The 21,813-nt window shown below is 46.0% G+C and overlaps 1 protein-coding gene across 1 annotated transcript; it reads left to right on the forward strand.

Annotated features, from left to right (window-relative positions):
- The first annotated feature begins 277 nt into the window (after positions 1-277).
- Positions 278-21,466, forward strand: LOC311228010 (calmodulin-1). The gene is made up of 6 exons (XM_084313900.1): positions 278-401; positions 7,075-7,105; positions 8,930-9,073; positions 18,633-18,739; positions 19,397-19,532; positions 20,325-21,466. Exons 1-6 carry the CDS (start codon positions 399-401, stop codon positions 20,351-20,353), a joined length of 450 nt encoding a protein of 149 aa, XP_084170026.1. The 5' UTR covers positions 278-398; the 3' UTR covers positions 20,354-21,466.
- Positions 21,467-21,813: the final 347 nt, after the last annotated feature.

A 21,813-nucleotide genomic window follows, 5' to 3' on the forward strand; every position in this document is an offset into this window, starting at 1 on the left:
CATTTGAGTTTCAGAATGCGCAAATTTGCACTGCAGGCATTTTAAACACACGCGCGCGCACACACACACACGCACACACTTGTACACAGACAGACACACGCAAGCACACACACACGCGCGCGCACACACACGCACGCACGCACACACTCGTACACAGACACACGGACACACAGACACACGCACACACGTGGCGGCCAAGAAGCCTACACTGCAACAGCCCTGAATTGAAATAAGGAAGTGAGTGATCAGTGGCGCTAGAGTGGCGGAGGGATACATAGGCAATCCCCATTCTGGCCACGGCCAATATCCCCACTCGTCCCCCGCTAGTGGAACTCCATCTAAGGAACAGCGCACTCCTAGTCTGGCTTCATAGACCACCACGCACACAACCATCAGACATGGTATGTATTTTCATTCATTCGAGTCTATTATGGAATGTATTTTAATTGTAGAACAGGTTATACCAATAACGGATACGCCTGGTATATCATACTCCTTTATTTACTTCTATTTTGCAGTTCATTCATTGATACCATTTTTTTACGCTTTACGCAGCGTGTAAACCCGTATTATCTATCTTACTGTTAAGTCTCGCATGGGATAATGTAACGCCTAACGTGGATTGACTTGTATTTGGTTTAGTGGGTGTATCTCTGGGACGGTGCTTCCTTTCAAAAGGGAGCGATATTCGTCTATAAATGCGCAATTATTAAGGCATTATTGGCTGTATGGCCATATTGGGTCATATCTTATGCTGGCTCATATCGGCATAGCACATATTTAATTAATTATTGGACAAGATCGAACGGCATAGCATAGGGATAACTAGCAACCCGGCATTATTGGTTATTACGGCATAATTCTATTGCCATAACAGTGCATTATTAGGCTACATTTTTACAATCCGCCTTAGAAGCGCAGGCGTGTTCCTTTACGATCGGACCAGCCCCATGCTGAATTTTTTTTCTGACATATCAACGTGTAATAATAATCCATCTCATGATGGGCCGATATCCCGTTTACAATATATCATCATCATTACTCCGGTATTCAGTCGTTTTCACAATATGGCGAATGCTCGAAGGGCGACGGCTCAGTTTGAGGAAACGGGCTGGTGCTCGAGGAGGTCCCCCCGTCCCTGTGCAACGTTGCTGCACCATCTTGCCGTTTGTCTGTCGAACACAGCTTGAACCGTCATGGTGCCAATTGCAACGTTGTGTTGTTTCTGTGCTTGACAATGGTAACGGAAATCGCCCATCTTCGTCTAATTACGATATGTTACAATTTGTTAACAGTCTATCGTATATGGCCCATGTGGTTTGCTTCAGAAGGATCTGAGACGCAGTTCCGCCTTTACTGCAGCCATTATACTGTAGGTTTATCCTCAGGTTATGCTGACTGATTTGGTTGCCTTTTGCAAATTGTCGATGGTATGCAAATGTTGCACTGGGGAGAGTTGTCCAAGAAGTTGCCTGGTATTGGCTACTGTAGAAGAAGGTCAACAGCTGTACAGTTCTGTCGACTCTATGCACTCCCTAATGCCAAGTAATTTGGAAACAAATAAATATTATAGGCCTCTGACGCTGCACTCAAGCTTGTATATCCCATGCATACTGGTTACTAAATCACCAATAGCCTATATTATACAAAATGGATTCCATATGCACTATTCATGTGCAATAATATACCACTTTAACCAGCTATGTGCAATAATAACTCATACAGAGTTAACCAGATGTTGGACACACGCACACACACACACACACACACACACACACACACACACCTAGAGCAGCCAATTTTGGAAGACATCTGCAACTGGCTAATGAACAGAGCTGTTCTTCAGCTACATCGCAGAAGGAACCCAGTAGAAATTATCAGGATGTGGAACAGAGGCCTTCAAGCTGATCCATTGATTATCAGCTTTGATGATGGATCATTCAGGGTTCAGAGGAGTCAAGAAGCCATAGACCTCGTTTCCCCCCCTCTGCCACGATCAAATGTCCCATATATGGTATTGAAGTGTGATGCAGTTTCACGTTGCAGCGTGGTGTAGTAATTGGAGTGTAAAGTGGAATTGTTATGGATCTGCCCTGCCTATCAGTGACTCTGAAAAGTTTAATCCACGGGAGTAAGCCCCCTTGTCTGCATCAATGCACTCGTTGAAGTGGAAACAGCCTCCCCCTTTCAGGTGGAAGTATGGAATAAGTAGTTGGACCATGCAGAGGCCTCCGTATCGTGTTCCTGTTACACCCTTGTTTGCTGATGCATGTTTAGTAACTCGAAAAGACATCTGATCCACTGCACTGAATAATTAATGTGCTTGGCCGGCCAGGGCACCCCAAAGCCATGTTGTCCCATGTCCCATGTCCCAGCCGCCCGCGTCACTGGTGGACTTGGTTGGAGAGGTAACCCGCCATCGGTGATGTGGCAGAGTACACCCAGTCACCACCACCACTACCATCACCATCAGGCCATATGGCATCCTGGCCAGGCCCCTCGGGATGTAGCGGGGCTGGCTGGCTAGTTGGTTCCACCCCACTCCCTCCCCCCACCCCTCTAGCCACAACCCAGAGCTCTCTCTCACATCTTTTGTCTCTGTTGAAAGAGAGGAGGCCTTCAGCATTCTTGTTCAGCTCAATGGCCCCATAGAAAGGGAGTGTGTGTGTGTGTGTTTATCACAGTGTTATGTATGGGGTGTGCGTGTGTCTGTTTGTGTTGGTGTTTGTGTCACACCATCCTCGGACCTAGGATCAAGAAAACAGGGCGGCGTTTGAGATGGGTCTATTAGACCATATACCGCGTAGGCGGGATGCAAAATGTTCACAGAAGGGGGGCACTGTGGCATCAAGTGTAAATGAAAAACAGAGGAAAAGATTAAGCTTGTCGGCTCAGTGAACTGTTGCCTCCCTCTGCCCCCGTTGCGGAGCTGTCGGCTTAGGGGGGGGGGTTGACCCACTGATGCTGAGCGAGGCAATGCCTGGGCCCCCCAACCCTACTACCTCCACGCCTCTACAAGCTGTCGTCAACGCTGGGGGCCTGGCAACAATCAGCCCTTCTCCATAGGTCGGCATGAATCAAGGGAGTTTCCTGGGCAGCGTGGTGTCTGCTGGGGGGGGGGGGGCTGGTGGCGCAGCAGCAGCACTGTGAGGCCCAATGGACTGGGCCTTAGCCAGAGGAGGATCCCTACCAGTGAGTCACTTGACCCCACACCCGAGAGAGAGAGAGAGAGAGAGAGAGAAGAGAGAGAGAAGAGAGGGAAAGTGAGAATTAAGAGGGGTGAAAGAGCATATGAGGTAGATAGATGGATAGATGGGTAGATAGATAGATGTAATAGAAATTGGGAAAGAGCATGACAGAGAGAATAAAGAGACCAACACTAGGGAGAGACCATGCTATCATTGTCCAGTCTTTCACCCCACCCCGCTGAGACAGAAGAGTGGTTTGTGTCCTGACATTTAGCAAACCTCACTGATGGGGAGAGAGAGAGAGGAAAGGGAGGGGGGTTAGAGGAAGAAGGAAAGCAAAGGCTATTGTGTGCCGGCAAGGTTATTGAATCATGTCAGATAATTGTATGAGGTTGGATCAATCTCCCCTGTGGCTGCAGACAGCAAGTCTTCTGTTTTTTCCCCTTCTTCTTCCTTTCAAGGACTGAGTTAAAGGGCATCACTCTTTCTATATTTATATATCAAATCCACAGTGTATTATTTGTTCCCGCCCCGGTGACAATCAGATGAACCGTACCCGTTCTAATGGAACCCTATACATTACGTAACACAATTACGCCCGCGTTTGATGCAGAGTCATTCTTTGCATTCGGGAATAAGCGAGACCGACTCCCCCGCAGACCGGGGCGAGCCTATGGTTTCCTTGGCCGCGGCTCTGTTGGCCAGCCTGTGTTTGGCTCGACGCGAGGCCAGATTGCTTGTGCAAAACACAAACAGACACACCGGTGTGTTGTGGGACGTTGCTCTGAGGCAGAACCGGTTCACTCTGAGTAATTCACAGGAAACACGTGGGGGCAGGGAGGGGTGGGGGTGGGCAGGGAGTGGTGGGGGAGGGCTGGGGGTGGTGGGGGAGGGCAGGGAGCGGTGGGGGAGGGCTGGGGGTGGGCAGGGAGGGGTGGGGGAGGGCTGGGGGTGGTGGGGGAGGGCAGGGAGCGGTGGGGGAGGGCTGGGGGTGGGCAGGGAGGGGTGGGGGTGGGCAGGGAGCGGTGGGGGAGGGCTGGGGGTGGGCAGGGAGGGGTGGGGGTGGGCAAGGAGTGGTGGGGGAGGGCAGGGAGGGGTGGGGGTGGGCAGGGAGCGGTGGGGGTGGGCAAGGAGTGGTGGGGGTGGGCAGGGAGCGGTGGGGGAGGGCTGGGGGTGGGCAGGGAGGGGTGGGGGTGGGCAAGGAGTGGTGGGGGAGGGCAGGGAGGGGTGGGGGTGGGCAGGGAGCGGTGGGGGTGGGCAGGGAGGGCTGGGGGTTGAAAGCATTGGCATTGAGGAAAAATGTCATTAAGAGTTGTGTGTGTGTGGGCCTTCACATGTGTGTGCATGCTTTGTGTATGTTTGTGTGTCACACGTGTGTTGTGCATATTAGGTGCATAAACATCTGGCAAAGTGCATGTGTGTGTTGGTCTATGCGTGTTGGTCTGTGTGTGTTGGTCTGTGTGTGTTGGTCTATGCGTGTTGGTCTGTGTGTGTTGGTCTGTGTGTGTTGGTCTGTGTGTGTTGGTCTGTGTGTGTTGGTCTGTGTGTGTTGGTCTGTGTGTGTTGGTCTATGCGTGTTGGTCTGTGTGTGTTGGTCTGTGTGTGTTGGTCTATGCGTGTTGGTCTGTGTGTGTTGGTCTGTGTGTGTTGGTCTGTGTGTGTTGCTCTGTGTGTGTGTTGGTCTGTGTGTGTTGGTCTGTGCGTGTTGCTCTGTGCGTGTTGGTCTGTGTGTGTTGGTCTGTGTGTGTTGGTCTGTGTGTGTTGCTCTGTGTGTGTTGGTCTGTGCGTGTTGGTCTGTGTGTGTTGGTCTGTGTGTGTTGCTCTGTGTGTGTTGGTCTGTGTGTGTTGCTCTGTGCGTGTTGCTCTGTGTGTGTTGCTGTGTTGGTCTGTGTGTGTTGCTCTGTGCGTGTTGGTCTGTGTGTGTTGCTCTGTGCGTGTTGGTCTGTGTGTGTTGCTCTGTGTGTGTTGGTCTGTGTGTGTTGCTCTGTGCGTGTTGCTCTGTGTGTGTTGCTGTGTTGGTCTGTGTGTGTTGCTCTGTGCGTGTTGGTCTGTGTGTGTTGCTCTGTGCGTGTTGGTCTGTGTGTGTTGGTCTGTGTGTGTTGGTCTGTGCGTGTTGGTCTGTGTGTGTTGGTCTGTGTGTGTTGGTCTGTGCGTGTTGCTCTGTGTGTGTTGCTCTGTGCGTGTTGGTCTGTGTGTGTTGGTCTGTGCGTGTTGCTCTGTGTGTGTTGGTCTGTGTGTGTTGGTCTGTGTGTGTTGCTCTGTGCGTGTTGCTCTGTGTGTGTTGCTCTGTGTGTGTTGCTCTGTGTGTGTTGCTCTGTGTGTGTTGCTCTGTGTGTGTTGGTCTGTGCGTGTTGGTCTGTGTGTGTTGCTCTGTGTGTGTTGCTCTGTGTGTGTTGCTCTGTGTGTGTTGGTCTGTGTGTGTTGCTCTGTGTGTGTTGGTCTGTGTGTGTTGCTCTGTGTGTGTTGGTCTGTGTGTGTTGGTCTGTGTGTGTTGGTCTGTGTGTGTTCCCTGCCAAGTAAGGGTGACGTCAGCACTCTCTGCCGTAATCATAAAAAGTAAGCCTGTGTTTTCTTCCCTGTTAAACCGGGAATCAGCGTCTCAACCCGCCGGAGCTGCCAGTTACACCATTAGCTGGATATTGGCCCCTTCTTTTATACGGCGGCCGAAGACGTACGTTCGTTAGGAAAAAGAACATCTAAACTTCACCTTCACAACAAGGCCCCATCAATCTGCGTGTCCCTTGGGGGCCCGGCCGGCGCGGTGGCTCTGAGCGGCCAAGTGAGTGAGTCACTCAAGAGTGGCGATGTACGCAGAGGGAGCAGGCAGGGAGTGGAGCCGACCTTCTCTGTCCCTCTCAGCAGGGCAGGGCTGGGCTGGGCTCTGGACCGTGACAAAATACTGCTGTGTCCTCAGACAACCTCTGCCTAGGAGACTCGAGACCATCTTTCATCGGCCTTTATTCATTATCTTGTCGCGCCGTCATCCCTCAGCATTTCAAGTCAGGCCACTGGACGAAAAGGAGAGGTTGGCTTATTCTGTCCGTGGCACTTGTTGTAAGTCACTCTGGATAAGAGCCTCAGCGTGAACGGCATCAATCTGACGCCTCGTAGATCTTGGTGTCAGTGATGTTGATATGTGGTCAAGAAAAAGCACCCTGGTCTCCTAACACGATGGCTGGACTGAGCAAACTTTCACAAGTCCTCACTTTGCTGCGTACATCATAATACTATACACATCTCTTTGTTTGTTTGTTTTGTACAATTTCTGTGAGAGAATTTAGTATCAAAAGTGATACCTATCAATATTGATTTGATTGTCAGCATGAATATGGTTTTTTCTAAGCTAGCCATCTAAATGTTGGATACTTACTGTACATTGGGATATCAAGTTTCATAACCAGCTTACCACAGAGAAACCCAATAAAGTGTGGTCTAACTGTATTTGAAAAAGCGAAATACCCGTAAATTATATTTCATTGTGCAAATGACATATGACCTCGGAGCAGGTCCTAAATTATCCTAAATTATCTTTATCCTCTGTGTTGGTTTGGCAAACGAATGGCGCAGAGCAGATGTAATTTGTGCAATGAAATATGCTTTAATATATTCTGTAAGGAATTTGTATTGGTGTATATTATGGGCATTGAATAATGTACCCAGCCGGCCCCAGAGCCAAGGGAGGGTTCTGCCCAGGCCCCAGAGTCTCTTGCCACAGACACAGTATTGTGGCGCTCAGATTCCCAGCACTGTTCCCTTGTGTTGGGATGTGTAGTCGCTGGGTGGGTATGGTGTAGGAGGCTATGACCAAGCAGATCGGTATTCAGGGATAATTGCCTCTTGAGTAACTTGTTTGTTTTCCTCTCTCCCTCTCTTTTTCCAACCACAGGCTGACCAACTAACAGAAGAGCAGATTGCAGGTAAGAACAGAGCTCATTTCACCCTTCCCTCATTAATTTCCTATGAATATATCTGCATATATTCCTGTTTACATACCTGTATACATATCCACTCTGTGCACTGTACACGCTGTATACAATATATCTATTTATATCTGTCCTGTATATTGTTATTGCCCTTTACTGTTACCTTTGCACTCTGGTTCGATGCCAACTTATTTTCAGTGTACTGTACTTGTGCTATATAATAATATAGATAAATAAATTAGGGAATCTAATCAAATCTAATCTAAGCCCCCCCCCCCCCCCCCCCCCACCCCGTGCATCACACAAGCAAGTTTACCCTACATTGTTTGACAGAAGACATTGTGAAACAGAACACAGTCCAGCCGCCAATAATGCATTGGTTTATCACACAAGTGGGTGACTGTCATGGCACTGCCTCGAACCATGGCCTTGATAATCATGATTTACATTAACATCACATATATATTACTATTATCATTCAGTAGATAAATACATGTTCTTTATGATTAAGTGTATTATTTAATCAAAACAAACTTTACCTTATTTAAATGTTTTTGTTTATTTATTTGTTTGAATCATTCTCAGTACCACAGGGCATCTCATTTCAAGGTGATATAATACTGAAATAAATCAACAATATTTAAGCAATAGCTCACAGCAGGCCATTTAGAGTCCCAACTCCTTTGATCGTGTGGCAATTAGCTTGTTCGATTTCAAGGGAGATTGTACAGACCAATCAACTCGAAGCACAAAGGGGGCGGGCTCACACACCATCAGTGCTCTCTTTACACATTCTACATTAACCCCCCGCACTCCTCGTGTCGTCCTCATGCACACTGGAAGAACACCAGACGACACAATCTTTTTGGGACCCCCTTTTCTCCTACTGTGCTCTATAGCGCCAGTCTCATCAACTAGTGTTCAAAAATCTCCTTATACCTTTAAGGCATTTAAAAATGTTCAGAGACAATCCTACCAAGGCACCGTTTTCCAAGTAACAGATAAGAAAGAGGAGAATGTGGAGACTGAACAGGAATGTGACAAAACATGCGGAGCTACACCACACAGACACTTGAGGAGGCAACTGCACCCGGTCCGCCCGACCGCCTGAGCAACTCCCATGTAATAGAAGATTCTCTATGAATAAGTGGGCTTGTTCTGATTCTTCCCAGTAAAAAAAAAACAACCTCTGTGGTTAATTAGCCTGTGCTGACTGAGGCTCCAAGGCTATTGCTCTCGAACGTCTTAACTCCAGAGTGGCTTCGAGTGGCTCCCAATATAGCAGCTCGCTGATAGAAGCCTGCCCACGTTCCATCAACATCAAAGCTCTCTGAGTGAAATCTTTTCAACTTCTCCCTCTCTGCGCTGTTTTATATCTATATGAGACTAAAGGGGCAGTTCACCCAAAAAAAAAAAATATATATATATATATACATATTTCTCCCCTTATCCAGAATACTATTTATCCACCCAGATTGTTTCAGTGTGATTTGCCTAGTGTTGGAGATATCTGCCATAGAGATGTCCACAACAAGGCAAATCACACCGAAACTATCTTTAAGAGTCCTATAGAACTTAAATTATGCTAACACCACCAATTAAACCCCAAACTACACCCACTGAACCCCTTACAAATACCGTTAGAATATTCTCATTTCCCCAGCTACCACCAGTCCATAACCACCACCCCCTCTCCACCCCTCAGTCGACCACAACTACCCACTGCGTCCTCTATTCTAAGTAACCCATTTTTGGTGACCGCTTACCAGCAGCAATCTAATCTCCTCGTTCTTTTCCCTCTCCCCTTCTCCTCTACAGAGTTCAAGGAGGCGTTCTCCTTATTCGACAAGGACGGCGACGGCACCATCACCACCAAAGAGCTGGGCACCGTCATGAGGTCGCTGGGCCAGAACCCCACAGAGGCCGAGCTGCAGGACATGATCAACGAGGTGGACGCTGACGGTCAGTAACACACCACTATTAAGGGTGTTAAAGCTTAACCCTTTCACTGCCACACGACAGAAGGTTAACCCTTTACTATCACAACCGACGGTCGCCGTGTGGCAGTGAAAGGGTTAACCTTCTGTGTGTCGCTGCAGTGAAAGGGTTAACCGTTTTGGTAGTGCGGCAGTGAAAGGGTTAAGGGAGCCAAGTCTGATTGGTGCAAAATAAATTAGGAAGCTATTGTTTGGAAGCTGCTGTTTGATACCATTAAGATAAGTTAGTGATTGGTACCAAATGAAGAAGAGAAGTTTATTTTTCGAAACAGGGAAGAGTAGACAGCAACATTATAGAGAGTAAGGCCTTTCAGTGATCTGGTCAGGGTTTTCTTTTCAATCAAAGTGGGTCAAATTGTACATGTGACATGCTCCCCTTCCTGGCTCCTCATGACAACACTGTCCTCTCCTCGTTTTAAAGGAAAACTCCAACATTTTGGGAAATTAGCTTATTTAACATCTTCCCTGGAGTTAGACAAGAAGATACATACCTTTTTTGTCTCTGTGCATGCATTAGGCTTAGGGAACAGACGCTCCGTTAGCATAGCTTAGCTTCATCACTGGAAGTGAGGTGGGACAGTACCCTGACGTTCCCTACAGGTTTGTTGATATTCTCATTCCTTCAAAGGATCCGAACCGATTGAAGTTTATGGATACCATGACTTAAAATCCTCTTACCTTGACGATTAAAAGCCTCCCCAATTTAGAAAACAGTAATCCAATGGCTGGTATTGATAATATACTACTAACTACTGGACGCTCGGAGCTAACCGGAGCTAACGCAGAACAGGATGTGTAAAGCAAATATAATTACTTCCTTTCTGGGGTTTTCAAAATAAAAGTGCGACGTTTATAGCAGCGGAAAACGTTTATTTTGTACATTATCTAACGTTAACACGAACCTAAACTAACGTTACAACTAACCTAAAGTTAGTTTAGGTTCGTGTTAACGTTAGATAATGTACAAAATAAACGTTTTCCGCTGCTATAGACGTCGCTCTTTTATTTTGAAACCCCCCAGAAAGGAAGTCATTGCTCTCGTTATCTGCTTGAGTGTCCGGTTAGCTCCGTTAGCGTGCAGTAGTTAGTAGTATATCAATACCAGCCATTGGATTACTGTTTTCTAAATTGGGGAGGCTTTAAATCGTCAAGGTAAGAGGATTTTAAGTCATGGTATCCATAAACTTCAATCGGTTCAGATCCTTTGAAGGAATGAGAATATCAACAAACCTGTAGGGAACGTCAGGGTACTGTCCTGCCTCACTTCCAGTGATGAAGCTAAGCTATGCTAACGGAGCGTCTGTTCCCAAAGCTAAATGCATGCACAGAGACAAAAAAGGTATGTATCTTCTTGTCTAACTCTAGGGAAGATGTTAAATAAGCTAATTTCCCAAAATGTTGGAGTTATCCTTTAAGACTTAAGACAAGTCACTGTAATTGGAGGAGAGGAGAAGTATACAGGCATCACCAAATTTTATTTCCAATTCAGTCCCATGAATTAATCTTAAGAGTTGACCGGGACTTTGCAAAAGGTGGTAAATCAACAAAACCCCATCCAACAGGGACTGTAAACTTTCATATCCTTAATAACTCTATATCATTAATCCCCCCTGAAACCTAATGGCCTCTGGTTGCAAAACCTTTGCTGAGTCACCCTGCGTCATCGTGACATCAACCTGCCACCGGACACATCCAAGGTGTTCGCATCGTCCGTGCCAACTCTCACCAACCGTCCAAGACAGATGTCCCGACAGTGATTTGATCTTTTTTTTTTTTTTTTTTTGGGATGACGTGGCTCTCTGTGTCAGCAATGTGTCAGGAGGACACGTTTCAGTCCATCAGTGATACACTGTACTGTACAGTATATGCACAGGAAAGTGTAGTGGATGAGTGTTTTGCAGAGCTTGTGATTATTTTTCCCCCTCCACGATGACGTGGCCCTCTGGGTCAGCACTTTAGTCACAGGCACGTTTCCGTCCATCAGTGATATACAGTATGTGTGCAGGATAAACACATGTATATTGCATCCAAAGAATGACCGAAATAACCATTTTGGAATAGATTGTCCTGCACCAGCAATGCAAGGGCCCTCCTACAATTCACAGCAGCTGTTGAATCACAACATCATCATGGATTCTGCCCAACGCTGCTGTAACAAATCCCAGTCTCATTCTGATGAATCACAAGGCTTCATATCACATGGTGTAAACTAACGATCATGTAGGTTTGCAGCAGTTCGTCAGCTAGCGTAGCTGGTGTAGCAGGTAGATGTGTTGTACACGCTGGTGTAGTAGGTAGATGTGTTGTACACACTGGTGTAGTAGGTAGATGTGTTGTACACGCTGGTGTAGTAAACGCTGGTGTACTAGCAGCTAGATTACACGCTGGTGTAGTAGGTAGATGTGTTGTACACACTGGTGTAGTAGGTAGATGTGTTGTACACACTGGTGTAGTAAACGCTGGTGTACTAGCAGCTAGATTAGGGCTGGGCGATATGGCCAAAAATGATATCATGATAACGATATGATAATGTTATCATATCACTCGATATCGATAATTATCGATATTGTTATAAGTATTAATAAAACATTTAAAAAATTTATACTTTTTTTTAACAACAGATGTATGTTTATTTTGCAGCAATTCTTTGTTGTTGCCGCCATCTTTAGTATTACAGTCCCTCACACTCCAGTTCTCAGGCTGCAGCTGGTTTGAAAGCGAAAGTAAACCGGCTTCTCTGCTGGCTGTGGCTCCAGGGGAGTTGAATAGTTCTGGCTCTGCTAGTTTCTTTTCTATCTTTTGGTGCTTTTTTGGTGGACAAACCACCGCACATGTGCACTGTGACTCGCGACTGGAGACTAGCTCTGCTAGCACACATAGCCTACAGTGTACAGACGGTTTCAAACTATATTTTACATTAGAAAGCAAATAAAATAAATGGACAAGAGAAAAATAAATCTGAATTTGGCCAGTATTGTCATTTGGACAAGCAAAGCCATTACTTTAAGTTGCAGGCAAGAAAGACAAGTCTGTCCACTGTCTCTGGTTTTAAAACTGCCCTGTTGCAGGTCATTTATATAATATATATATATTTATTTTATTTTTTATTTTTATTTTTTTTATTTATCCACTTTTTCTCCCATTTTCTATATTTTCTCCCATCCCAATTTCGTATCATCCAATTCAACCCTCCCCTGTCACGAACGCTGTTTCTTGCCTCCCACAAGCCGGCTGCAATGTGGACTAAGTCATACATAGCACAAGTCCCCTCCGGTACTTGAGGTAACAGCAGTCGCATCTTTTCACCTGCGCAGCTCGATCTCTCAGTGGCGAGGAGTAACGCGTGGGAGGCTCACGCTGCCCCCGACACTTCCTGATTCTACTGCGCAGGCGCACCAACCGACCCCCACCCAACCCGATCCCCACCCATCAGTTTCCCACCCTCTAATACTGCCAATTGTATTAGTACGGACGACCAGCCAAACTGAAAACAATGTGGAGAGCTGGATTCGAACACGCGAACCCAGCGTCTCCACATTGGTGGCGAGTGCCTTGCCCACTACACCACCTAGCCGCCATATAATAATATTTCTTATTATATTATTATTTTTAGATATATTTTTTAATTATCAATCAATATAGATTATTAAAATATATCGCAATAATTATCGTTATCGTTATATCGCCCAGCCCTAAGCTAGATGTGTACACGCTGGCGTAGCAGCTAGATGTTCACCGACACACCAGAGAGACACATGGACACATTGTTGTTCTTCATTCAATTTCTTTTTCCATCATCGTCATCATGATCATCCTTCTTCTTCATCTCCTCCTCCTCGTCCTCCACCTCCTTTATCCTCTTCTTCTTCTGCCCACTCCCTCCTCCTCCTCGCGTCAAATGTTTCTCCCTCCTCCGCTCTGCAGCCCTCCGACTGCCATCAACAGTTGTGGGAGAATTATATCTGCATTGAGAGAGATAGAGAGAGAGAGACTGGGAGAGGCAGAGATTACTGGGAGAGAGAGAGAGAGAGAGAGAGAGAGTTTAGTTTAGTTTATTCGGATCCCCATTAGCCATTGCCACAGGCATAGGCTACTATTACTGGGGTCCACACAAATCAATACAATACAATAAAATCAATACAATACAATTAATACAATACAATACAATAAAACAATACACAATACACCTCAATAACACCTAAAAATATTATATAATAAAATATCTAAGTTCACCAAGAGAGAGAGAGAGAGAGAGAGAGAGAGAGAGAGAGAGAGAGAGAGAGAGAGAGAGAGAGAGAGAGATTAGATGAGATGGGGAAAGAGAGCAGGAGCGAGATGAGAGGGGAAGATAAAGATAGACAGAGAGAGAGAGAGAGCAAGAGGGAGAGCAGAGAAAGTGAGAGAAATGATGAAGAAGTGACTGAGAGAAAAAGAGAGTGAGATAGACAGGAAGAGATGGAGAGATAGAGGGGGTAGCTGAGGGTGTTGGCTCGTTTCTCACTAGCTGGCTGTCCTTGGGCTTGTATCTCTGTGGGGATGCTGGCCCAGCGCTGCGCTGTCAGCTTATAGGATTTGGTAAATGGGAGCATATTGATCAGGGGGAATCGATCGCTCCGAGGCTTTGCTGCTTATCGAAAAGTCCTCCCACCATCCTTGTCCCCCAGACCTCCCACACATGTCACACACTAGCGCATGTACACTTGAATGCACATGCCCGTGCACACACACACTTGAATAACACACACACATACACACACACACACATCGTCACTAACCTCCCCTTGTTCTGCCTCTGCTTCCCTAGCTGATGCAATCTAGGTCAGACAGCAATGAAGCTAGTAATGGAAAATAAAGGTGGTTACATAAGGCCCTCTCGGCACTCTGCTCACCCAGTACCCACACATACATACATTACATAGGATGTCAGCCGGCCCATTGAAAATCAGCCTTATTTACCAAACAAGGAGGCTCCGCCGATGAATGACAATGAGAGAGAGAGAGAGAGAGAGAGAGAGAGAGAGAGAGAGAGAGAGAGAGAGAGAGAGAGAGAGAGATAGTGTGGCGCTCTAGGCAATAATATGACAAGGGGCTGTTTGATGGTGAAGTGACGGCACAATATATCAGCGCCGCGGATGATAATATCAAATAAGGATCCAATAATGTTGGCTGAAACGATAAGGGAAATTCTGCTCATGTTTGTATTAGTATTAAAGTGATTGAGATGGGAGCCGCAGCTGGCTATGATTACACAATTCTGCCATCATCGTGCCAGCCAGAGGTAAACCGTGGATTTCAATATGGTTGCAAATATTTGAACTAGTGGAGACGCCGCTCCATTTGCCTTTCCAATCCAGACAAATGAATAATCTCAGACATGGACATACTGTACCACCATCTAAGATGAACGTATTATGCCCCCACAGTTACTAAAATATAATATACATCTATTAGTAATCCATGCAGAGGAAATTCAGTCGGCATTCATCTCAATGTTAAAGGGATCAAGATTCTTCATCGTTACACAATCTCACTGTTCTCATCCGGGGCGTGCGTCGTTGCTCTATGATGCAGGGAAAGGATGATCGCACAAAACAGCGGGGAACGCATGAGTTTTCCAGAGCTTTGCACCAGCGCCTCATGTGTAATCGCGTCGTCTCTCTCCCACTCGGTTCCCTCCCTGTATCCTCTCCTCTCTCCCCATCACCATCTCTTTTCTCTCGCCCACTCACTCACACTGTCTCTCTCTCTCTCTCTCTCTCTCTCTCTCTCTCTCTCTCTCTCTCTCTCTCTCTCTCTCTCTCATCGCCCTCCCTCCCTTCCCTTTTCTCTACATCAACCAAAGCAGTCAAGCAGAGCAGATAAGGCTCCAGCCCCCCCCCCCCCCCCCCCCCGTCATTGCTTTCCTCAGTCACGGTCTTCCGTCCGCTTGTGGGCCTACTGCCCTTTCAGACTGGAACAGTAGCCCCACCCTGACCCTCCTCCGTTCGGCATGTGTCCCCTGGATCCTGGCGGCTGCCTCTGCGCATTGGATAGCAGGTCCTTAGATCGCCACCCCGAGCCATTAGATCACCATCTGCCCCATCATCGCATTATGCCTGTCCGTCCGTTTGTTCGCACTCTCGCACTTCTCTCTGTCTCTCTCTCTCTTACTCGTGCTCTTACATTCATTCTTTTGCTCTCTCGTCCACCCTCTCGTTCTCTCTCGCCGTCTTTCCCTGTCCCTCCTTCATTTGGACACATGTTTATTCTCTCTCTTGTATTTCATCCTCGTCCTGCTGTGCATCCATGCTCTGTTCTCATTTCAGTCCCAGTCCAACATCTCCGCCCACCTCACCCTGTCCCACCCACCCCACCCTGTCCCCGCACTGTGACTAATGCCTTCGGGGTCCTTTGGCCCCTGCCATGACCTTCCCCACAATCCCATCTCATTTCTCTTCTTCTTTTTTTTGTTACTTTAATCGTACCGCCTACCTGCCCTGGCCTCCTGACGAGGCTATGATGAATTTCCACTTCGCCACCCTCATCCCCAAATGTCTCTGAAAGGTCTCGGAAGGGGAAAAAAGAGAGGAAGGAATAGACTCACTTCCCCCTCTCTCTCCCTCCCTCCTCTCTCCCTCTCTCCTATGCCTCCATTCTCTGCCTCTCCCTTCTCTGCCTCTCCCTCCCTCCTCTGCCTCTCCCTCCCTCCCTCCTGCTGGTACAGTCAGTCAGTGAGCCAGTGGAGATCACAGATACTCCCCTGTCCAGAGGGTGTGATCCCTGGGTAATCCTGCCTCGACACAGCAGTAACATGGATATTGATCCTGCTGCCTCCAACACAGTGGCTGCTATTAACACGTCCAGTGCCGTTAACATAGAAATATGTTTCTGTCGCCCGATCGTTGAGTGCCGGAAACGTAGATCTACGTTTTTCTCACAGTATTTATTTTATTTGGTATTGCCATTCCTAATTCAGCGGGGCACCTTGTGCATGCTGTACTGAATGTGTATGAGCTTGCAGATGGTCTTATACCGCCCTCTACTGCCAGGCGGAGCTATTGCATCTCATTGAAAATGGGCTGGTGTGTTTTAGAAGCCGATCTGAGCCGGGCGGGCGGGGTTTAAATACTCAGGCGAGCCAGTTCTATACAATGATGGCATCGAACAGTAACTCCGCCCGCCCGTCATTGTGAAACGGTCGGTAGTGTGGTACGGACCTCCACAAGCATTATTTGGAATTGCGATCAGATATTTGGATTATCTCTTTTGCATTACATCAGATACAAGGTAAGAACATTATATAAATTTGATCGTTGATCTGACATTTATTTCTACCGCGATCACAGCTATCTGTGTGGACCGTGTATGGCTGTTTGCCGTTGGGTGGGAGGAGGGGGGGGAGCGGCGCGCCGGTCTAAACAACATTGCATGCGTGCACGAGGAAGGATAATAATTATGATCTAGCGTTGATTTCAGATCCGATAATCAGGCAAAAAATGACAACGTGTTTATTGAATTACACAAAAACGCAGTTTTCGCGTCTTTTCCCTGGAATGACTCAGAAGCACCCAAACTATATTCATATTCAAAACGGTGTAAAACGGAAATGTACGGATGAAAAAAGAATCAGTTTTTTGCACGTTGACCAGAAGCAAGTCACTGAGACTCGACAGCGTTATTAGACCCATAGCTATACTATAAAATATAGGTTTAGCTCTACAAACTACGACTATGTTTACATGGGGTTAATGGACGGCAAGGAAGGGGTCACTTCCCGGAAGGGGCGTGGCACTCAATGTGTTAACCACCACCACCAGCGATCCCTGTGTACATCCTCACCCACTGTCAGCCCACACACCTGGCCAACAGACCTGGGTATATAGGGACAGAGATATCGGGGGGCATGGAGGGATGGAGATATACAGATGGAGCAAGGAAGGGAAAGAGGGATGGATGAAGAAAATGACGGATGGTGAGAAGATGGGGAGATGTAGAGAGCAGCAGGGAAGGATGGTTTGTTAAAGGGGAGAGATGAATGAAGGGATGGAAAGAGATGGATGAAGAGAAGAAAGAGGAGGGGAGCATCTGGATGCTTGACCCCCCCAGGCAGCGTTTTCCTTAATGCCAAGCAAGCAGTGCAAAAATGCTTCCGCATTCGTCACCGCACGCCAGTGCGGTAAAGCGCCCTTCTTTTCAGACAAATGCTACCGTGCGTGCACCGGCGGCGGCGTGCTCGCTCAGGTGCGTGCGTGCGCCGGCGTGCTCGCGCGAGGTGCCCGCGCATGCGCATGAGATCCCGCCTTGGTTCGACACGAGCGGAGCTCAATATATATAAGTCACCGCCCCTTATTCAGTATCTAGCAATAGCTCAATTGACAAGGCCACATGGCTGTGGATCCTATGGCTCGTTTGCTGGCGAGTTCGAATCCCATCGAAAATATTTTTTAACGTGATTTTTTTTTAACGTGTATTCTTTCGCCGGTTAAGGTTAGGCATGGTTAAGGTTAAGGTTAAGGTTAGGCATTGTTTCGGAGTTGGTTAAGGTTAGAACGGTTAAGTTTAGGCGCTGTTAAGGAGCTGGTTAAGGTTAGAGTTTGTCAAAGAGAATGGCAATATAATTTCTATGGTTAAGGTTAGGCATGGTTAAGGTTAAGGTTAAGGTTAGGCATTGTTTCGGAGTTGGTTAAGGTTAGAACGGTTAAGTTTAGGCGTTGTTAAGGAGCTGGGTAAGGTTAGAGTTTGTCAAAGAGAATGGCAATAGACAGCCTATTTCCGCGCGACCTGGGCGCTGGGCGGCGGAAAATGAAAGGCGCATTACTGCACGCCACTACGGTAAATTTTTGCACTGCTTGCTTGGCATAAAGCTACACGCCCCCAGGCAGGGCTGTCTGACAGGGGAGACGAGGGTCTGATTTATGGAGGCCCCCTGCAGCAGACCAGGTTATATGTCTGCATTATGGATGACTGGCCATGGATTCTCCCAGCGAACTCTGCCGCTCTGCGTAGAACATACATAGCCTCCTCCCAGGGCTTCCCTGAGGTAGAGAGGGAGACACACACACACCTACACACACACACCTACACACTCACACGCACACACACACACACACACACATCCACTTCCTTCTTCCTCCGCCCCCCCCCCCCCCCCCCCCCCCCCTTCTGCCTGTAGTAGCTGTGTTTATGGCAGGAAGGAAACTGTATACAGAAGCGATTCGAGGGGCATTCCCCTCTATGAGATTAGTCACGTTCAAAGCCTTGTTCGCTTCAAGCAGCTGTTTTATTGTCGGGAGCGCCTCCCTCGTCTTAAGAGGTTGAGAAAAGCCGTAGCCATAGTCTATTAGCATCGTAGCATACTTACATAAAATGCATGATAATAAGATGTGGACTCAAGAATGAAGCTGAAGGCAGATGGAACACATGAACATTTCAACTGGGTGCTTCTCATCAACTAAATGCACTTTTCGCTGATCCATGGTGCGTCTGGCGTTATGTAATTGTACCGCTTGCTGATTAAATGGACTCATTCTTGTCTCCGTTAACAGGTAACGGCACCATTGACTTCCCCGAGTTCCTGACCATGATGGCCAGAAAAATGAAGGACACAGATAGCGAGGAAGAGATCCGCGAGGCTTTCCGGGTATTTGACAAGGTAAAGGATTCCCAATCACGTTTTTAATGCAAATCCCCAATATGTACGTACAGCACGAGGTGAGCTAACATTTTACCCATGTCTTCATTCTTGCCAGATTGTACACCATGTAACCTCACCTTATCCTAGGACCACACATGTTTATGTTTATTAAAGGATCCCCATTAGAGACACATGAAAGAGCCTCTAGTCTTCCTGGGGTCCTGGACAAAACAAATACAATACAAATGTACAACTAAAAATACAAATTAAAATAAAACAAAACACATAAATTAACAATGAATACAAATATACAAATTCACATTATAAAATCTAACATTCCAGTCAAAAAAAAAAAAGACACAGATAACAGTTACATACTTGACAAGTTTGCAAGATATCTCTTAATATATTTTTCGAAAGTAATTTTGTTATGTATTGTGGATAATTTCGGCAGAGCATTCCAGAGTACTATTGACCTATATATACCAGTGTTTTTGAGAAAATGCACATGTCATATATACCCAAGTGTTTCTGTGAACCTCCTGTTAACGTAGTGCCCGATGCTGTGCCTGTTCATTCATCCGTCCAGTGGGTATTTTTGCCTCGACACTTATTATTGCCCAATGGGATTTCTTTGCATTTCTCAATCTCTGGAACGGTGTGTATTATTTCCAGGATGGAAATGGTTACATCAGCGCCGCTGAGCTCCGTCACGTCATGACAAACCTGGGGGAGAAGCTAACGGACGAGGAGGTGGACGAGATGATCAGGGAAGCAGACATTGACGGAGACGGACAGGTCAACTATGAAGGTAAAGGAACTGAACGAGAAAACAGGAACAATGGAAGAAAATACTCCTGTTTGCAGATTACATTCTTCTATACTTATATACATGCTCTGTTTCAGCTATAGAACTTTGTTTGATTGCTTGGCACGGTTTAAGAAGAGTTTATTATTCATCTGAAGGAGTCGAGTGAAGGCCAAGTCAGCCACACGTAATATTGATTGTTAGAAAGCTATAGATAGAGGCCACTGAAATAGAGTGGGAGAAGAGTATCACCAGAAGCGCTCTCTCTCTCTCTCTCTCTCTCTCTCTCTCTCTCTCTCTCTCTCTCTCTCTCTCTCTCTCTCTCTCACTCTCACTCTCTCTGCCTTATTTTCACTTCCCTTACTGTTAGTCCCTTGTTGCATTACACGAGAGACTGTGCTCATTTTCTAGGAAGGCTGTTGATATAATATGAACAGTCCATAATTCTTTTCTGAAAAGTGTCCTACTTCTATACTCCCATTGTGCCTGGCACAGAGTATGTACTCTAAGCCTCCCCTCTTTATTTTGTGTCACATCACCGTTGCAGCATTCACAGCGCAGTGACTTTTTAATCAAATGGGCTTAATGAGATGAACATGGTAGCCATTTGGAAATGGGACACTAATTAGGATGCATGTTCTGAATCTCCTCAAGTTGATTAAAAAATGAATAAACCCTTTTAACAATTTAGCAGGTGACTGCCCCTCTTGGCGACGGGCCAAAGACCATAATCCTGACATATTGTTGTCTTCTCTCCCTCTCTCTCTCTCCCTCCCTCTCTCTCTCTATCTGCAGAGTTTGTACAGATGATGACTGCAAAGTGAAGCCTGCCCGCCCCGTCCTGTCCCCTCTTAGAAGAAAAAAAAATCAAAATGTTTTACTTACCTCTTGGGGGAAAAAAATGTTCATTTATTCATACTGTTTCTGTATAGAAAATAATTGAATGTTGAAATAAAATATCCACAGGAAAGAAAAAAAAAAGATATAAAAACACTACAAAAATATCTGCATGAAAACAATGGTTAGTGATCCTGTCCCCTCCCCCTGAAGACCAGTTTAGTCTCAGTACTTAATGAGAAAAAAATAAACATGACAACAACCCTGTAACTACTACCTTCAAACTGAAGCAAGAAGCATTTGGCGAACTCCTTCCAGTTCCATTTGCTAGTGGTAAATGTCTGGGCTGGCCATCTCTTTCTCTTCTCTTCTCTCTGTTTTCTGTTCTACCATGCATGCAGCTTGAGACCGGAGCACTAACACCCCCCGACCCCACCCCACCCCACCCTGACCCCACCCCTTTCCTCCGGACTACCAGAGCGTGCTGATTCCACTATAAGCTGTCCTCTTGTTGGTTTGGTACAGTTTTTTGTATTTGGAGAGGAACCCTATACTGTAAGATGAGAGACGATAACCAGGTTCTAATTCAAGCTGAAAGTGGAATGGGACGTAATTGTATGCTAGATAAAAAAGAGTAAAAAAAAAACAAAAAAGGGAAAAAAAAAACTAACAAAAACATAATGTACAAAAAAAAATTACATTTTCAAAATGTTTGGCATGTTTTTTTCGTTTTTTGTTATGTTATTTGGACGGCCATCTTAACTAGTCGTGTGCTCCTGCCCTTTAAACGGGCGGGACTTTAAAGAGTCTTACAGTGAGCTTTCTTTCTTTCTTTCTTTCTTTCTTTCTTTCTTTTTTTGCTGAGATGGAGTGTCTGTCCTCTTTCTGGCAAGGGAGAATCACTGGCCTTCACTTTTCTTTTTCTCTTTTCCTTTTTTTCTCTTCTGTTTCTCGACTCAGACGCGAGCAGGGCGAGGTGTTAGAGAGAGGCAGCACACGGGTCTTCTCAACTGTTCCTCTGAGTTCAGTTTACATTCATTCCAAGTTGTACATGCTAGTCTTTATTTTTTTTTTCAAATAAAAAAGACCATGAACTTTAATCGTCTCATCGTTTTGCGTGGTCATTTACAGAAGGATGTTGAGTCAAAGAGACAATTGACAGATTTGTTTAAGCGCAGCATCAAGAATAATAATAATAATAATAATAATAATAATAATAATAATAATAATAATAATAATAATAATAATAATAATAAAAATTTACTAATGTAAAGCACTTTGAACTGCAATCCCCTGTATGAAAGGTGCTATACAAATAAAGTTATTATTATTATTATTATTATTATTATTATTATTATTATTATTATTATTATTATTATTATACACGGGTGCATTCTATTAATACTGTGTGTTCCATTACATAGGCTATCAGAGGGGTTGCAGAGAA

The sequence above is a fragment of the Notolepis coatsorum genome (genome assembly GCF_963971535.1).
Source record: "Notolepis coatsorum genome assembly, chromosome: 5".
In the NCBI taxonomy this organism is placed as follows: Eukaryota; Metazoa; Chordata; class Actinopteri; order Aulopiformes; family Paralepididae; genus Notolepis; species Notolepis coatsorum.

Excerpts from the sequence above, each read along its gene's own strand:
- LOC311228010 (XM_084313900.1), top strand. Across the intron at positions 9,074-18,632 it reads CAACGAGGTGGACGCTGACG|GTAACGGCACCATTGACTTC; the intron begins GTCAGTAACACA and ends CTCCGTTAACAG. Across the intron at positions 18,740-19,396 it reads CTTTCCGGGTATTTGACAAG|GATGGAAATGGTTACATCAG; the intron begins GTAAAGGATTCC and ends TATTATTTCCAG.